Source organism: Phodopus roborovskii, unplaced genomic scaffold, assembly GCF_943737965.1.
Source record: "Phodopus roborovskii unplaced genomic scaffold, PHOROB, whole genome shotgun sequence".
Lineage (NCBI taxonomy): Eukaryota > Metazoa > Chordata > Mammalia > Rodentia > Cricetidae > Phodopus > Phodopus roborovskii.
The window spans coordinates 19,867,400-19,882,864 of NW_026126571.1; the positions used below are offsets into that span (position 1 = coordinate 19,867,400).

Genomic DNA, 15,465 nt, shown 5'->3' on the forward strand with positions numbered 1-15,465 from the left:
GTGAGTGGCCTCTTATCTTGTTCCCACTAGTTAGGAGAATGTACAATGACTAAAACGTGTGAGACCAAGCAAAACTACACTCACAATTGCTCAGAGGATCTTACATGTGAAAAACTGGAAGGAAAAAAAAAAAAGAGCCAGGGAGTGACAAATGTAACATTCAAGAGAATGCTCCCTCTGGGAAGGCACGCGTGGGTAAATATGGGAGTGACTGGCAATATCTGTTCCAGGTTGGGCGGCCAGCTCATTATGATCACTGCTATACACAAACCTCCATAAAAGAAAAGAGCGTACAATAAAGTTAGGCTGTGTGTGGGCTGATGATCACAAGAGATCGTGAATCAAAGACTACGACCAATTGGGCTGAATGCCCCTGTGGTCCAAAGAAATGAAAAAAAAAATACACACAGTCAGGGGAGCAATTATTACTTTCTGCAAGCTTTTAATGGCATATTTCTATTTTATTCACCACGCATGCATTTACATATATCTGAAAAATGCTAGGTCACTATTGGGAGGCATATTATTTACTCTATTCATAGATAATGTAAGGTTCCAAAGGCATCCAAGGAATCTTTGAGGTAACTTTCCAGTCCAAGGTGCACACATATGCATGTGCACAAGTGTACGTATATGCTCACATGTGTGCACAGAGAGGCATACTGGTATTATTCCAGGGGGCAGAAAGTATGGCCAGGGAGATAGAACCCTAGGTTTTCCTCAGCCCAAGGCCAAGGATCTTGTTTTGCTTTGTTATTTTTTTGTTTGTTTGTTTGTTTTGTCTTGTTCCATGCAATGACTACCATCCCTGGAACATTCTGATGGGGACCCTGGGGAAACCATGGAGTCTCAGGCTGGTAGAGCTTTGGTGAGAGCTACAGGAGCCCCTACAAATATAAGTATCAAGAAAGCATTTGAGCAACAGGGACAGAAGACATGAGTCCACAGCTGCATGCTGGAAGGAAGAGGAGAGAGGCTGGACTGGGCTGCAGAGGCGAAGGGCATTCTAAACGGTAGGCACAGCATGGCAGAGGCACACAGGTCTCATGAAAGTAGGGTCTTCCAAAGGGCATCTCAGTCAGCAACAGGATAAAGATGGGGTCGGTGATCACAAAGTGTCTACTTTACCACACCAAAGACACAGGCTACACCTTAGAGGCTATGAGGAGCCAATTATGGAAGTAAAGTGACCTGATCACAACTACAAACATCTTTTTCATCTGCCCTGTGGAGGAAATGGGAGCCCAGCTGAGCTGATCCAGAGATGAGTGAAGCCCAACAGAATGGGACATCAAATTGGCTCTTCCTCCCCTGGGTCTCCTACTGCCCATCTGTACATTGAATATGTGGGGTAGAAAGCTCTCTACAGGCCTTTCCTTGCCCCCACAGTTTGGAGACATTGTTGAACACCAAGACACCGCATTACCACCTCTGTCCTTAGGCAGGCTTGGGGAAGGGGTGGGCTAGAGCATCCCTTGATGTCATAGATTGAGAGAGATGCCCCACACCTCACTACAACTTCCAGAAGTACTGCTTGCCCTTAACTATCCCTGAATAGACTTCCTGTGGACAGCCCCTCAGAGAAGCAAGGGCTGTCTCTGTAAACCTTGTTGTGCACTTGGCATTTGCCTGGTGGGTGTGTAAACGAGAGTATAATTTTGTGAGAGTGTGGGACTGTGGCAGTAGAGTGCCTCTGACGTGTTTTGTAGGCCTGTTTGATGGCTTGCATGGGGCCATGCAGTAGATGTGCCTAAGCTGGCTTGGCACTGGTCATCACCGGCATGGCTGGTATCAGTGGTGGCCTTGTGACTCACCCTAGGCTGCTCACGACAACAAGGCACTCTGGCGCCTGTTGCACTTCCCTGAACTGACTCCCGATGTTCCTGGCCCCACCATCTTAGGACACACAGACTTTCCAAACACTTGTCCCCTCATGCCTAGCTTGGGACTGACTGGCAGCCCCAGGACCCTATCTTCACCCACCTCTGCAACTTTAGTAAACAAAACAGCCTTGCCTTGCTTATGTGCAGTTGGCTCTAATCTAAGGAAAATGCTCTTTTCAATTTCTCCTTCATTTATGGTGACATTTGCCAGCATTAAAGTGAGCTGTGTAGTCAATTGGTTTCCTTATGTTTCAACTTGAATGATGGTTGGAAAGCTGTGCCTGTAAATATGAGATTATGAAGAAATGGTACCATATCATGGGAGTCTAGAGATCTCAATTGCTCACACATTTAGGGTGCACAGTAACTTTTGGCCCTAACACTGAACTGGTCAGTCTCCAGAAGAAACTCCGTTAAGCAAAGTAGGTCACCTAGGCCAATCCCATTCTGCATGCTGTAAAGCAGCATGTCACAGGTGCTCGCCACCTACTTAATATGGTGTGTGTCTTCTGAGCTCCGATGACAACCGAGTTATCCTTTAAACTTGGCTTGGTTTCCTCCTTGTCTGTACTGTGATGCTGTGTGCAGGGCTGTGATGCTGTGTGCAGGGCTGTGATGCTGTGTGCAGGGCTGTGATGCTGTGTGCAGGGCTGTGATGCTGTGTGCATGGCTGTGATGCTGTGTGCAGGGCTGTGATGCTGTGTGCAGGGCTGTGATGCTGTGTCCAGGGCTGTGATGCTGTGTGCATGGCTATGATGCTGTGTGCAGGGCTGTGATGCTGTGTGCAGGGCTGTGATGCTGTGTGCAGGGCTGTGATGCTGTGTGCAGGGCTATGATGCTGTGTCCAGGGCTGTGATGCTGTGTGCAGGGCTGTGATGCTGTGTGCAGGGCTGTGATGCTATGTATAGGGCTGTAATGCTGTGTTCATGGCCTTGCTTTCTAGTGAAGAGACGTCCCTGTGAGGACTGACCCAGCCAGCCATGCTCTAGCCTAAGGTTGTGCCTGGAGCTGAGCCAGGGCCCTAACTGTTCATTCAGGAGGCAGAGGATAGAACTGTCTGGTCTCCCTGCCAGCTGACATGCCCTGGAGAGATTCCAGGACTCTGCCTTGTCTCTCTGGTCACTCGCTCACAAACTCACTTGTTCTGCTTAGGAGTGACAGCAACATTACTGTGGAGGTAGGAAGATTGTACAAGGACACTGGTCTGCCTCGGCCTCCCTCCACCTGGGGCACTGGCCTCTTCAGGGTGATTTTTCCCTTTACTGGCATCTGGTTCCTGGTGGAGGGTGCAGGGGGGAGGGGAATAGTTCTAGAGCCTCTAAAACCACAGACTCTTGGGGCTGTGGAGGGTCCCAGAGAACATGGCACTGATGGAGAAAACCCAAGAAGGCAAGAGTCTTGCCTTGAGCAACATGAAAGAGAAGAGAGACAAAGCAGAACCTAGACTGAGAGCAAGACACACATACACAGAACCTAGGCCTACTTCACAGGCATGAGCATTGGCCCACCCACTTCACGGGCATGAGCATTGGCCCACCCACTGCACGGGCATGAGCATTGGCCCACCCACTTCACGGGCATGAGCCATAGGCCCACCCACTTCACAGGCATGAGCCATTGGCCCACCCACTTCACAGGCATGAGCCATAGGCCCACCCACTTCATGGGCATGAGCCATAGGCCCACCCACTTCACAGGCATGAGCATTGGCCCACCCACTTCACGGGCATGAGCCATAGGCCCACCCACTTCACAGGCATGAGCATTGGCCCACCCACTTCACAGGCATGAGCATTGGCCCACCCACTTCACGGGCATGAGCCATAGGCCCACCCACTTCACGGGCATGAGCCATAGGCCCACCCACTTCACAGGCATGAGCCATTGGCCCACCCACTTCACAGGCATGAGCATTGGCCCACCCATTTCACAGGCATGAGCCATAGGCCCACCCACTTCACAGGCATGAGCATTGGCCCACCCACTTCACAGGCATGAGCATTGGCCCACCCACTTCACAGGCATGAGCATTGGCCCACCCACTTCACAGGCATGAGCATTGGCCCACCCACTGCACGGGCATGAGCATTGGCCCACCCACTGCACGGGCACTAGCTATAGGCCCATCCTGAGCACTCTGAGGCAGTTTTTCCCTCCTCAGATGGCTCTGCATAATCCAGGAGGAAGAGAGACATGTTTTCACTTCTCACTTACTCCGTCTGGTGCCCAAGACCTTAAGACCTTCAAGTCTTCCAAATAATTTTAATTAATTTATTCCTAGATAACCCCATCTTGTCGCGGGTAACAAATCTGTCAGTGTGAAATCGAATGTTGTTCCTGGTTCCTAGCTCCGGCTGAGATTGCCTACCTACTCCATTCGTTTTCTCCTCCTCTGTTAGACCCTCCCTGGTGACCTCTCTGCCACCCTCCCTGACCCCTTCAATCCATTTCCTTCCCTAGGGTGCAAATCTGCTCCTGAAATGACTAATCGCCCCAACCCAGCTCTAATGTCCTTCAGGAGTAGAAATTTCTGGTCAAGAGCCGCCCAACTTTGGCCGGCTACGGGTGTGGGTTGTTGTCGAGGGTCTTCAGCAGAGATAGTCAGCCACCCCAGATCGTAGGTCCCGCCCCACTGGTATTCTCGCCACTTGGCTATTGGTCTTGTTAAGAGCGCACGGGGGGGCTGCGGGCCCGACGGGGCAGGAGACAGAGCCCCGCCCCCGACGCCGCCATTGGTTGTGGTCTAGCGGGCGGCCCCGCAGCTCCTAGAGTAGGCAGATCGTCTTGGCGAAGGTCCTGGCTCCTCGCCTAGGCTAGGCGTGTTCGGCTGCGGCGTCCCGGAGCTGCCCGGCTGGTCCGGGGTGGGAGGGCAGGCAGGAACCCGGACGCTTCGCTCTCTGGCCGTTCCCCGTCGCTCCCGCTCCCTCGCAGATACGCGGGGCGCGCACTCCCACTCCCTCCGCGCGCGGCTCCTGGGCGCAATGGACGCGGCGCTGTTCCACAGCCTGCTGGAGGCCAACTGCAGCCTGGCGCTGGCCGAAGAGCTGCTCCTGGACGGCTGGGGGGTGCCCCCGGACCCCGAGGGTAGGCAGGAGGCGAGCGGGCCAGCCACACGTGGGTTCGCTCTCCAGCGCTCTCCTAGAGCGGGTCTGAGCGGCACCCGGCTCTGCTCCCAGGCTATCCCTCTGATCCCCGCTGCGCTCCCTCCTGTCACCAGGTACCTACTCCTACTGCAACACGACCTTGGACCAGATCGGGACCTGCTGGCCCCAGAGTACGCCCGGAGCCCTAGTGGAGAGGCCGTGCCCCGAGTACTTCAATGGCATCAAGTACAACACGACCCGTGAGTACCCCCTGCTTGCGGGCTTCCCAGAAAGGTGGTTAGGAAGAGGGGAGGACTCTGGACCTGAATCGGACATCTACCGAGGGCCTTCATACCGTTATAGCAATTACCCTGGGGACTCTAAATATGGGGGGCTCACCTTCACTCCCTAACCCTATGGCGCTTCTAACCCCGGTTAGGCTCTGGTTTGCCCAGAGTTTTTATTCTACACGTTTGGAAAGAGGCGAGCAAGAGTGTGAAATACTTCTCCTTGGGGGCAAGCGTTCCCTGCACTATTTGCTCAAGTGCCTGAAGTTCGCCCACTAGGGCTTCCTCTGAACAGAGAGCATCATATGAACAGACACAATGCTCTCCTATCTCTAAGGCGACGCAGCATATAGATAGATGTCAAGGCCCCAATCCTGTATTCACGTTGTGACGAAGGTAATCAGACTCTAGCACTGGAGAGGAGAAATCAGAAAGGGGTGGGGAAACGAGGTGAGTGCGTATGTTAGGGGCCATATTCAGCCTAGAATCTGGGAGGTCAAAGGGGATGGGTGTCATCTTTTCCCTAACCTCTGGGACTTGCTCATTGGCCTTTTGAGTATGGAGTCCTGGGCAGCATTACCTCTGTGCAACCTCAGTGATTTTGAATCAGGACCACACCCCCACCTCCCAGGAAGAACGGCCTGCAGCTTCCTTCCTGCTGGCAAGCTCCATGAAGGCTGCACATATAGGAAGAGGACAGCAGGGAGGGGGAAGGGCATTCGATCTGGGGGCTGTGGTTGTGGGTCCACACATGTCAACACAAATTCAAGGTGTGATAGGAGCCGGTGCTGAACTCTGTGTGGTTGTGAGCAGCCATGGCTGACCCACCCAGACACCCTCCTGTTCCGCCCCGGCTGCCGTCAGGGTACTGCAGAGACTGTGGCAAGCTGTCTACACCCTTTACACCCTGGCAGGGCCCTGTCTGCTTGTGACCCATCTCCTCCGTCACCACATGCGCCCTTTGCACCCTGGCAGGGCCCTGTCTGCTTGTGACCCATCTCCTCCGTCACCACATGCGCATGTATGTCCCAGCAATCTGAGGGCAAGGAGGCCTTACCCTTACAGGTACTGAAGACCAGGAAGCAGCACCCACACTGGGGCCAGGCTCCCTGGGAGTGAGGAGGAGCCTGCTCTGAAAAAGCTAGGACTGGATGCTCCTGATAAAAGAGAAGTCCATGCAGGTAGAGGCACCACTGGTGAGGTTTGCCCACCACCTGAGAAATGCCTCCTGAGCTGATTAAAACAGATCTCATCAGTAGATAGTGAGATCCCTGCCCAGGAGGTATTTGACAAAAGGAGAGACTTCAAGCTCCCTCCCAGGAGTAACTAACAGAGTTGTGTTTTTAGGATGTCACCGCCATGAAGTTGGGTAATGGAGATCAGGTACCTAATTCAGAAGGGCCGAGACTAAGGGCCATGCAGGGCCAAGTGGAGTGACTAAGGCTGAGGAAGGTCTGCCTGAGCTTTTACCCTGGCACTGACCCCTCCACCCATCTGCCCAGGGCAGTGCCTAACTCTCTGCTCCAGAGCAGAGCCCAGCACAGCATCCCATAACCAGTTTGTTGAACACCTACTATGCTCCAGCTACACTGACTGTACTGTATTGAGGCTGCCCTGGCAATTGTAGACAGCTGAATACAGAGTAATAACTGCCCTGCTTCAGGAAAAAGAAGAGGATTATGGGAAGAAGGAGGGGTAGGGACATCACATATCAGACCCCTCCTATCAAAACAAATGAGAAGCTAAAAAGGGAAAAAAAAAAAAAAAAAAAGGTCAGGTACCACTGAGGCTGGTAAATGTGGTGGCAATTAGCCCTTGGTGTCTAATGAACAATTTTTTTTCGTTGGACCAAAGCACTGCATGCACCTTAGCTCCTAGGGAACACTGAGCTGGGGGTGGGGTGTTGGCTTAGAGACATACCTGGAGCTGGGAGGGTGCAGTCAACCTGGTTGGAAGAGGCATGTGACAGCCGTGGAAATACCTGATTGATGCTCCCTCTACCTCCGGCCAGCCTAGCGCCACAGATAGCTTCCTTCTGGCTGCCTTCAATGGGATCCTTCTTTAGAAAACCATTCAGTGAAAAGCCCGAGGGAAGAGAGCCCTAATCTCATCATGTCACAGCCACCCTCTCCCCTCCCCAAAGCCAGGCTTCTCAGAGGGCAGAAATTGAGGATAGAAATTGCCCTGTGGGGATGGCAGTGTGTGCAGACGAGCCCATGGCCTGTTAACTCAGCTGAGCATAGAATACCTGCCACAGAGCCTCCAAGTGCTCATCACAGCCAGGTGTCAGACTCCCCAGGAGAATCTACTACCCACAATCCCACTCCTGCCAACCCCCAAAGACCCAGCTGTTTTCAAGTCCAGGTTGCAAAGTCCAGAGATGGCCCACAGCTAGCTAGCTTCTGTGCACCAGGCCAGGCAGGAAGCCTTAACCCTCCTGCAACCCCAGGGAAACACCATCTCCAGGAGCGACAGTTCAGTTTGCAAAAAAAAAAAAAAAGACCTGAGAAGACTCAAGCCTCCAGTCTGGAGGGTCAGTGAGGACTCAGCCCTCTGAACTGCACTTTAGAGGCATGTTTGATTCAGCAGGTGGATATATGATAAATGGAGGGAGGTGTTCCAGGCCAGAAAATAAAAACAGGAGGCCTGTAGGTGGGGGTGTGCTTAGTGCCTGGGAACTGTGGAACGGTTAGAACTTAACAGGACAAAATCTAATAAGATCAGAGAGGGACGTGGAGGACTAAAGGCACACAGCACTGCAAAGGGCTTTATTGTAGGTATCTGATGGAGCCTGGGCAAGATTGTGAGCAGAGAGGAGTTAAGCTGAGGTCCTCTCAATCTAAGGTGGGAAGAGGAGGGGGTAAGAACCCTACAACAGCCCTTTGGAAAAGATGATTTGGGAGTAGAGGAGGGTTCCCATGACAAGTGGCCTTGGGCACTACAATTGACAAGGGGGAGAGGAGATGGCAAGGGACCAGGAATTGCAGAAAAGAAATGGCTGAACACGGTGAGGGATGTGCTGGCTTTGAGGCATTGAGGGAACCTCTGAGCAGGAGACATTCAAGAAGCAGCGACTGGATAACAACAGCCCAGGAGAGCACCAGAGCACCAGGGTGGAGATAAGGTATCAGGCAGCTGCTGTAACAGGTGGAAAAAGCTGTCTGAGAGCACATCAAAGCTGACTGGTCCCATGCAGAGATTATCCCCAGATGTCATGGCCAACAATGGCCAAAGGAAGGGAAGGCAAGGTTCTCAAGGACACCTGACTCCATGGATGAACCACCTTAGTGCCTGTGTGTCCCCTCTAACATCCTGAGCCCTGGTGTCTATACTGGTGCCCAATTCACTTACCATGCTCAGAGATGGAGACTTGGGCTTATCATGTTACACACAGGGAAACAGAGGCTTGAAGACCTCCTAGCAGAGCAAGAATCCTAAACCTAAGCAGCTGGAGTTTGGAGGCCCAGCCAGGAACATAGGAGAGAGATGACCCAGTGAGAAGACCCTGCTTTCCCTGGGTAGCTGATACCATCACCCCCGACCACCAGCTGGGCAAGGCCATGCTGCTCAGCCTAGAGCTCCCGGCAATGGTCTCTGGAGGGAAGGGCTTTCATCTCTACTTCGTGCATAGGCAGTCTGATGGCGATTCCTGCTCACATGCTCAAGTGCTGATTGCCAGGGCTCCTAAGGGTCCAGCAGGAAGGGACCCTGCTTTCCCAGCCCAGGTTCAACTCCTGGGCAGCTACAACCAATCCTAAAGTGTCCATGCACACTGGAACCTGGGGTGAGCCTCCATCCTTCCTGGGTCTCAGTCTCCCACCTATAGAGACAAAGGAAGTGTGTTTTCAGCATCAGCTTGTTGGGGAGACAGGACATGTAAATTCCACTTCACTCCACCTCCCGATTCACAGACTTCCCTGTGCACACACCTCCAAGTATTCTCCCCCTCCTCTCTGTCCCCTTTCCCCCTCTCCCTTCCTCCTCCTCCCCTCTGTCCTCCCCTCTCCTATCACTCTGTCTTCTCTTCCCTACTCTCCCCTCTCCCTGCTTATTCTCTACTCCTGATGTCCCCATGCCCATAGATGAGTGTGCCCCTCCCTTCCCCTGTGCTGTGGTCCTATGGCTACATATGAGCACCCTCTGCCTCCCCAGGATCAGGAGCACGGGTCTCTACCTTGTCATCTGCGTCCATGTCAAGAGGGAACAATGGGACCATTATGTATTGAGGCATCCTTGGGCAAGGAGAGGGGATACCTACCTTAACTACCTATGGAGAAGACGGAAGCCTCACTTTCCAGAACCCCATTCTAAAATAGAAACACAACCTAAGGGGCCCCTAGACAGAGAAACCTCCCACCAGGTCTGCGTCCTTGAGCAGGAATCCCTTCTTTAGTACTATGGGGCAGGGGGTGTCAAAAAAGTTTGCAAAGCCCTTGGCCTCAAAAGCCCTAGACTGCTTACAGACTAAACTTAAACAAATCAACAGTCAGATATTGGGCTAAGGGGCATGGCAGGCACTGGAGCATGCCTGGGAGGCTTCTCAGAGGACTCTAACAGCAAGCATTCAGCATTTGTTGAGGCTACAAGTCTGAGGGTCCCTGACAGACCACAGCCTCTGGACAAGAAGTCAGAGGCTGCAGATCCAGAAACTGGACTGCCTCTGTTCCCAGAGAGACATGGTCCCGCCCAGACTGTTTCATTTTCCAGAAGCAGGAAGTCCTCTGTATGAGGACAGTTTCCCTGCTGAGAGACAGGGAAAGTAGAACAGGTTCCCCCATCACAAAAGGTGGCTAATGGGGCCGGGGGGGGGCAGGTGGGATCACTAGTACCTAGAATTAACTGCCCACCTTCCTCCAGCCACCCTCGCCTGTAGGAAAAGTAGGAAAAGACCAGCCATACTCTAACATCTGTCTGCCTTGTGTGGAAGGAGCCTGGGAGACAGAGAAGTCTGTCTTTCTGAAGTCCCCTTCATCCCTCCCCCATGGATGGAGCAGCCCCGCAACACATCATTGAATCTTTTTCATACCAGGCTGTGTGGCCCTCCTCCCCCCCTCCAAAAGTCCCCGAGGAGCTGAGAAAGCAACTCCCTGAAGACATGTAAGACCTCACCACACTTTCCAAGGGCTCCGTTGTAGAAAGAAAGGCAACAGACACTGCCAGAGAATGTGGCATTGGTCCCTAGGTGAAATAGCACAGCCCCAGCTGCCTGAGCCAATGGGAGGATGGAGAGGAAGTTGGGAAGACTTCCGGAGGAAGTGTTTCACTGGAGCTGAAAGAACTGAGCTAGTGTTGTGTCGTGCAGAGAGAGGGTATGTGAGCAGGAAAGAGGAGGACCATGGAGGCACTGAAGGCCTTCACTCTGCAACACCCGAAGACGATGGCTGGTTGTGCATAGCGAGGGACCAAGAGTTCTGGAGGGATGCTGCTTGATTTTCAGGATGTGCCATCTAAATCTTAGTCCAAGGCCTGTTCTGCTGTCCTGCCCCTGTCTTCAGCACCATTCCCTGTCTTCTCCCCGATGACCACCAGCAACCACAGAAGTCTGGAGCCCTGGAGTCCTCCCTAAGGGAGTTCACCTACCCTCCAGCAGCCCAAAGGGCCTGTTCTTAGCTGTGCTCACGTTCAGTCACTTAGGCCCTGCTGACCGCCTCCAACATGCTCCACAGTCAGAAATATAGTAGCTTTGCAGTACCTGTGGAGGCAGGGAGATGCAAGGAGCCCGGCAAGACGTGGGAGGCGGCCTCAGTGCTGGGCTAGGGTGCCCTGGTGACTGGCCACCTCCTGATTGTGTCTTCGTTCTCTTTCTTTTTCTTCATTTAATGAATTTTGCAATTTCATTATTGTGCCTACAACTGTGTGTGTAGGAGATGGGGGGGCACATGGCACAGCGTATGTGTGGAGGTTGGGGACAACTTGCCTGAGCCAGTTCTTTAAGTGGCTTCCAGAGATTGGATCAGTTTGACAAGCTGTCTGGGCAACTGTCCATTCCCTCTGCGCACCTCCCTGTCCTAGTATGTTTTCATTGGCATATACTACTAATGAGTTTGTGTTGTTTTGTTGAAAATACAAATACTTAGGTTTTGCTGTTTCTCTTTCTCCTCCTCCCTGTCTATTCTCCTGTCCCCAGTAACTCCTTTACAATTCCATGTCACATCCACACTTCCTTTGTCACCGGGCTCACGCACCTTCCTCAACATTTCTTATTCCCCTCTCCCCATCTCCCATGTTGATTCATAGTGTATACCCACTCTTATTCACACACACACACACACACACACACACACACACACACACACACACACACACAAATCGGGACCAAATATGACATTTTTGTCTTTCTGAGTCTGGGTTGCTTCATTTAATATAATACTTTCCAGATCCATCCATTTTTCATAATTTCATCTTTTCTTTACAGCTGAGTAAAATTCCGCTGAATTTGACCACATTTTCATTATCTATTCATCTGTTGATGGACATCGAAGCTGGTTTCATTTCCTTGCCATTGTTGATACTAAATTATCTTAGTTTTCTTATCTGTGTGAAGAGAAAGTAGTGACTTCATGGGGACATGTCAAAGTGGAGAAGGGACAGTGCTTGGGGACAGTCAGCGAGGAGCAAGAGGAGAGGTGAGCAGGCAGCTATCTGGGGCCTAGAAGGAGGAGATTCTTGGGCGTGATGGGGCATCTCACATCACAGAGGTTGTCACACTGGGATGGTGTGGCCTCTGCATGATGTCTTGGAAGGAACAGTCTGTCCATCCCACCTGACAATATCTGGTGTCCAAAGGCTGTGCTAGAAGGAGACGTGCCTTTCCGTCTTCAAAAAGCAGCTCTGCTTAGGGGGTGGGTAGGAGCAGCCATTACTTTGCAAGAGCATTGGGTGGAGAGCCAGGCCTAACTTTTCTCATAATGGCTACTTGTCTTCCTCTGGAAAACTCATCTCCTCTTTGGGCCTCCATTTCTGTACTTAGTAGGGTCCTCTTTCCCTTACAAGCCTTGGTTCCAAAACAGCCTGTACCTGAAGGTCCCCAGCTCATCTCGTGTTTTGGTCCCTTCACAGGCTAGAGTCATGCAGAACAACATCATGAAGACAGGCCCACGAGCATCGTTAGGGATGGTTTGAATGAGGAATAGAGGCTGGGGCATGGGGTGGGGACTCTCCCAAGGTTCCTCTCCCGAGGAAGAAGTGATGTCCACAGTGAAGTGGATCCCACTCACCTTTGCCCTCCTTTGTGGACCTAGTATGATCACCTTGAAATTGTTCAGTGTCTCCGTAACTCAGTTTTTCCACTATCCCCTATAAATACAGGCTGTTGTCCCGACTCTGCCCATTCAGGGATGGCAGGGCCTAATGCGTGAAAAGCCCTGTGGAACTAGGAAGTTTGAGACCCAGTGAAGACAGTGAGAGCAGTGGCCACACAGCACAATAGCAATGGAGTGGCCATTCTCTGTCTTAGGCAGATGGCTCCAGAGAGGTCCTTTCCCAGCCAGTATCCAGTTTGGGCAATGGATTCCAAGTCTTAGGAATTTGTCCCAAGAAGTTTTCTAGGTTAGGTCAGCCTGGGCGTGTGAGTGTCACTATCTGCCTGATCTCTGGTCTCCTGCTTCTCAAGGCCTAAGATAATACCAGGGAGATGTGCAAGGTGATGCTAGATCCAGCCCATCCTAACTTTCCTGTACAGAAGCTCTCTCTCAGAGAGGTCCACCTCCTTTGGGAGGCCCAGGGAACTCTCCATTGACGTCATGACTGCATCTCCACCATCCAGCTCTGGCTATGCCTCCCCAGTGCTCTCTTCAGCAGCTACTTGTGCCGTATATCTCCAGACCAGGCAGTGGAGACCAGGGTGGGGGGAGTTGGATAGACTTTCTTCTCGTCAAGCAAGGAAAATTAGTCAGTCGAGGCTCAATAGTTCAGCAAAGAAATGGCTTAACCTGGATTTCAGGCAATGGGAAGATTGCAGTGGGCCATGTGGTCACTAGGAGTCCCAGCATCCCTCAGAGATGTACAATTGGCTGCAGGGGACTTAGGTGCAGTGGGGAAGGCTCGTTCTTCCAGAAAAATAAAAAGCTGGCTCTAGGGCATCTCAGGGAAGGCCCACACTGTTGAATGACTAGAAACATACTACGTCCTTTTCCTTTTTGGTCCCCAACAGACAACTGAGGGAGAAGTTTCCTTCCCCTCTTACATTCTTGAGGAAGTGTCCACTGACTCGGTTTCTAATGTGCCTCCCTCCCAGGGAAACAAAGACTGTGTCTGGCAAGTAAAGGATGCTGCCCACAGGCCTTTTAAGATGATGTCCCACAGCACAGGGGCTTGGGCTTTTGTGGCTGTAGTTCCAGCAGTGGGGTTGGCCTGTCATTGGATGTGTGAGAGGTGTAATTGCCACCTGCTCGTGTGTTGCCGTACAGTGCGGTAGGGTCCAGACATCCAAGGTTATTAACCCTTCTCTTGACTTATCCTGTGTCTCTCTGTCTTTGAGTTTCCCCAGTAACCTAGGCAACAGTGTCAGTCTTGGTCCATCTCTGTGTGTTCAGCTCTGTTCAGCACTTAAAGAAGGGACCAGATTGACAGGAAATGTAAGCTTTGCCTTAGGGAATCTCAGCCTGGACGTGAACGTTCTCACTCCAGGCAGCGTGTAGGCCGGGTGGGAGCAAAGGGCCTTTTAAAAGAGGAATCAGTGAAATAGCAATCCTAGTCCAGCATGCACAAGGCAGAGGTGAATAGCTGGACCCTTGGGGCAACAGCAGCTGTGGAAGCTGCTGAAGGGACTGGGCTGACACTGAACCTAAGTGGTCAGGAGCTCTCCAAGGTCTCCCACCTACAGACATGGCTATCTGCTTGGCACTTTGGCTTTGCTGTCCATGGTGCTGAATGGGCCCATCCTGTGCCCTGGCTTCTGTAAATGTCACTTCTAGCCTCTACCTCGCTGTTGCCATCACCTGCCCTTCTTTATAATTCTTTCCAAATAACCAATAACAACATCTCTCCCTGCAACACAACCTCATTCTCTTTTTCTGCTATGCCCAACCAGCATCTTGAATTATTTCCCAAAATGGTTCAGCGCACTCCTTTACAGGGCCTTATCAGCGAGGATGCGAGATAGAGGTGGTAATATAGGGGGCATTTGGAATTAGGGATTCTTGGAACTGTCAGAATGGCTTCGTGGCTGGCATTTAGCAAAATGGAAAGGCCCACTTAGTGGATAAGCAACCTACCCAAAATGCCAGTGGTTTCATTGGGAACCAATGGAAATTACTTTTTTCTGAGAAAAGAAAGAAGCAAAAGGGAGGCTTTCCATCACCATCTAGCCACCAAAGACAACATTAGAAACAGATAATAGGCTCCCATCCCCCAGTCAGGCTCTGAACCACCTTGGGAGAGACTCTGAACAAGGAGCTGTTAGCAAACTATTGATACCTGAAATGGGGAGGCCTGTTGCTTCAATGGTCTGGTGCCACTCTGGGGACCCTGCCTGTAACATCCAGACCCTAAGCTTCAACAGTCCAGGGCCACTTTGGGGATCACCACCTGTAGCATCCAGATCCTAATACCCCTGGAAGGACACACCACACTCCATTGACATCGATCCTCAGCAGGTGCACCTGTGTTGCTGTGGTAACAGGTACCCACCTCACTGCATCCAGCCCCACTGTTCTGGCCTGGACATCTGCCCTCAGACTGTATGTGACCATCCTCCTGAGGTTTGGTGGGGAGGAGGGAGCAGAGCTCGTCCACTCTCCTGTCCAAGGCTGTGCCTGAGGGCTCAGTGCCCTCATTAGCTGTAGCAGACAGCTCCCTCAAAGAGCAGGCGCATCTGTCTTCCAGTCTTCTGGTGCCCAGTGTTGATAGCTAGAAGCTCAGCCCCAGACAGCAGTGGGCCCCCAGAGGGAAACCCTTTTCACGCCCACCTACCACATTTCAGATAATGATTTTCAAGGTTTAGCAAATCTAAGTTAATTCAGTGCTGTCCACATGCACTTAAAATCTTGGTCCTGAGGGGCACACAGTGACCCCAGTACAAACTCTGTCTACTTGTCTGTCACCAGGGAGCCTAAGTTCAGTAGCAAAGGGAAGGACTAGATTCAAAGAGACAGAGCCCACACTGAATCATGGCAAATGCTCTAAAATAGTTTTGTTTTTCAAACTATACAGATTGTGTGACAATAGAGGACTGCGATTTCAATTTTGTGGGTCATGACTAACATTTGTTTA

The 15,465-nt window shown here is 51.7% G+C and overlaps 1 protein-coding gene across 1 annotated transcript in view; it reads left to right on the top strand.

Moving 5' to 3' along the window:
* The first annotated feature begins 4,807 nt into the window (after positions 1 to 4,807).
* The window catches only part of Crhr2 (corticotropin releasing hormone receptor 2), a 28,027-nt gene continuing 17,369 nt past the window's right edge, over positions 4,808 to 15,465 (top strand). Inside the window, exons 1-2 of the mRNA XM_051203083.1 lie at positions 4,808 to 4,967; positions 5,101 to 5,226. Of these exons, the coding sequence (XP_051059040.1) occupies positions 4,865 to 4,967; positions 5,101 to 5,226 (229 nt within the window). The 5' untranslated portion in view covers positions 4,808 to 4,864. The remainder of the gene's footprint in view (positions 4,968 to 5,100; positions 5,227 to 15,465) is intronic.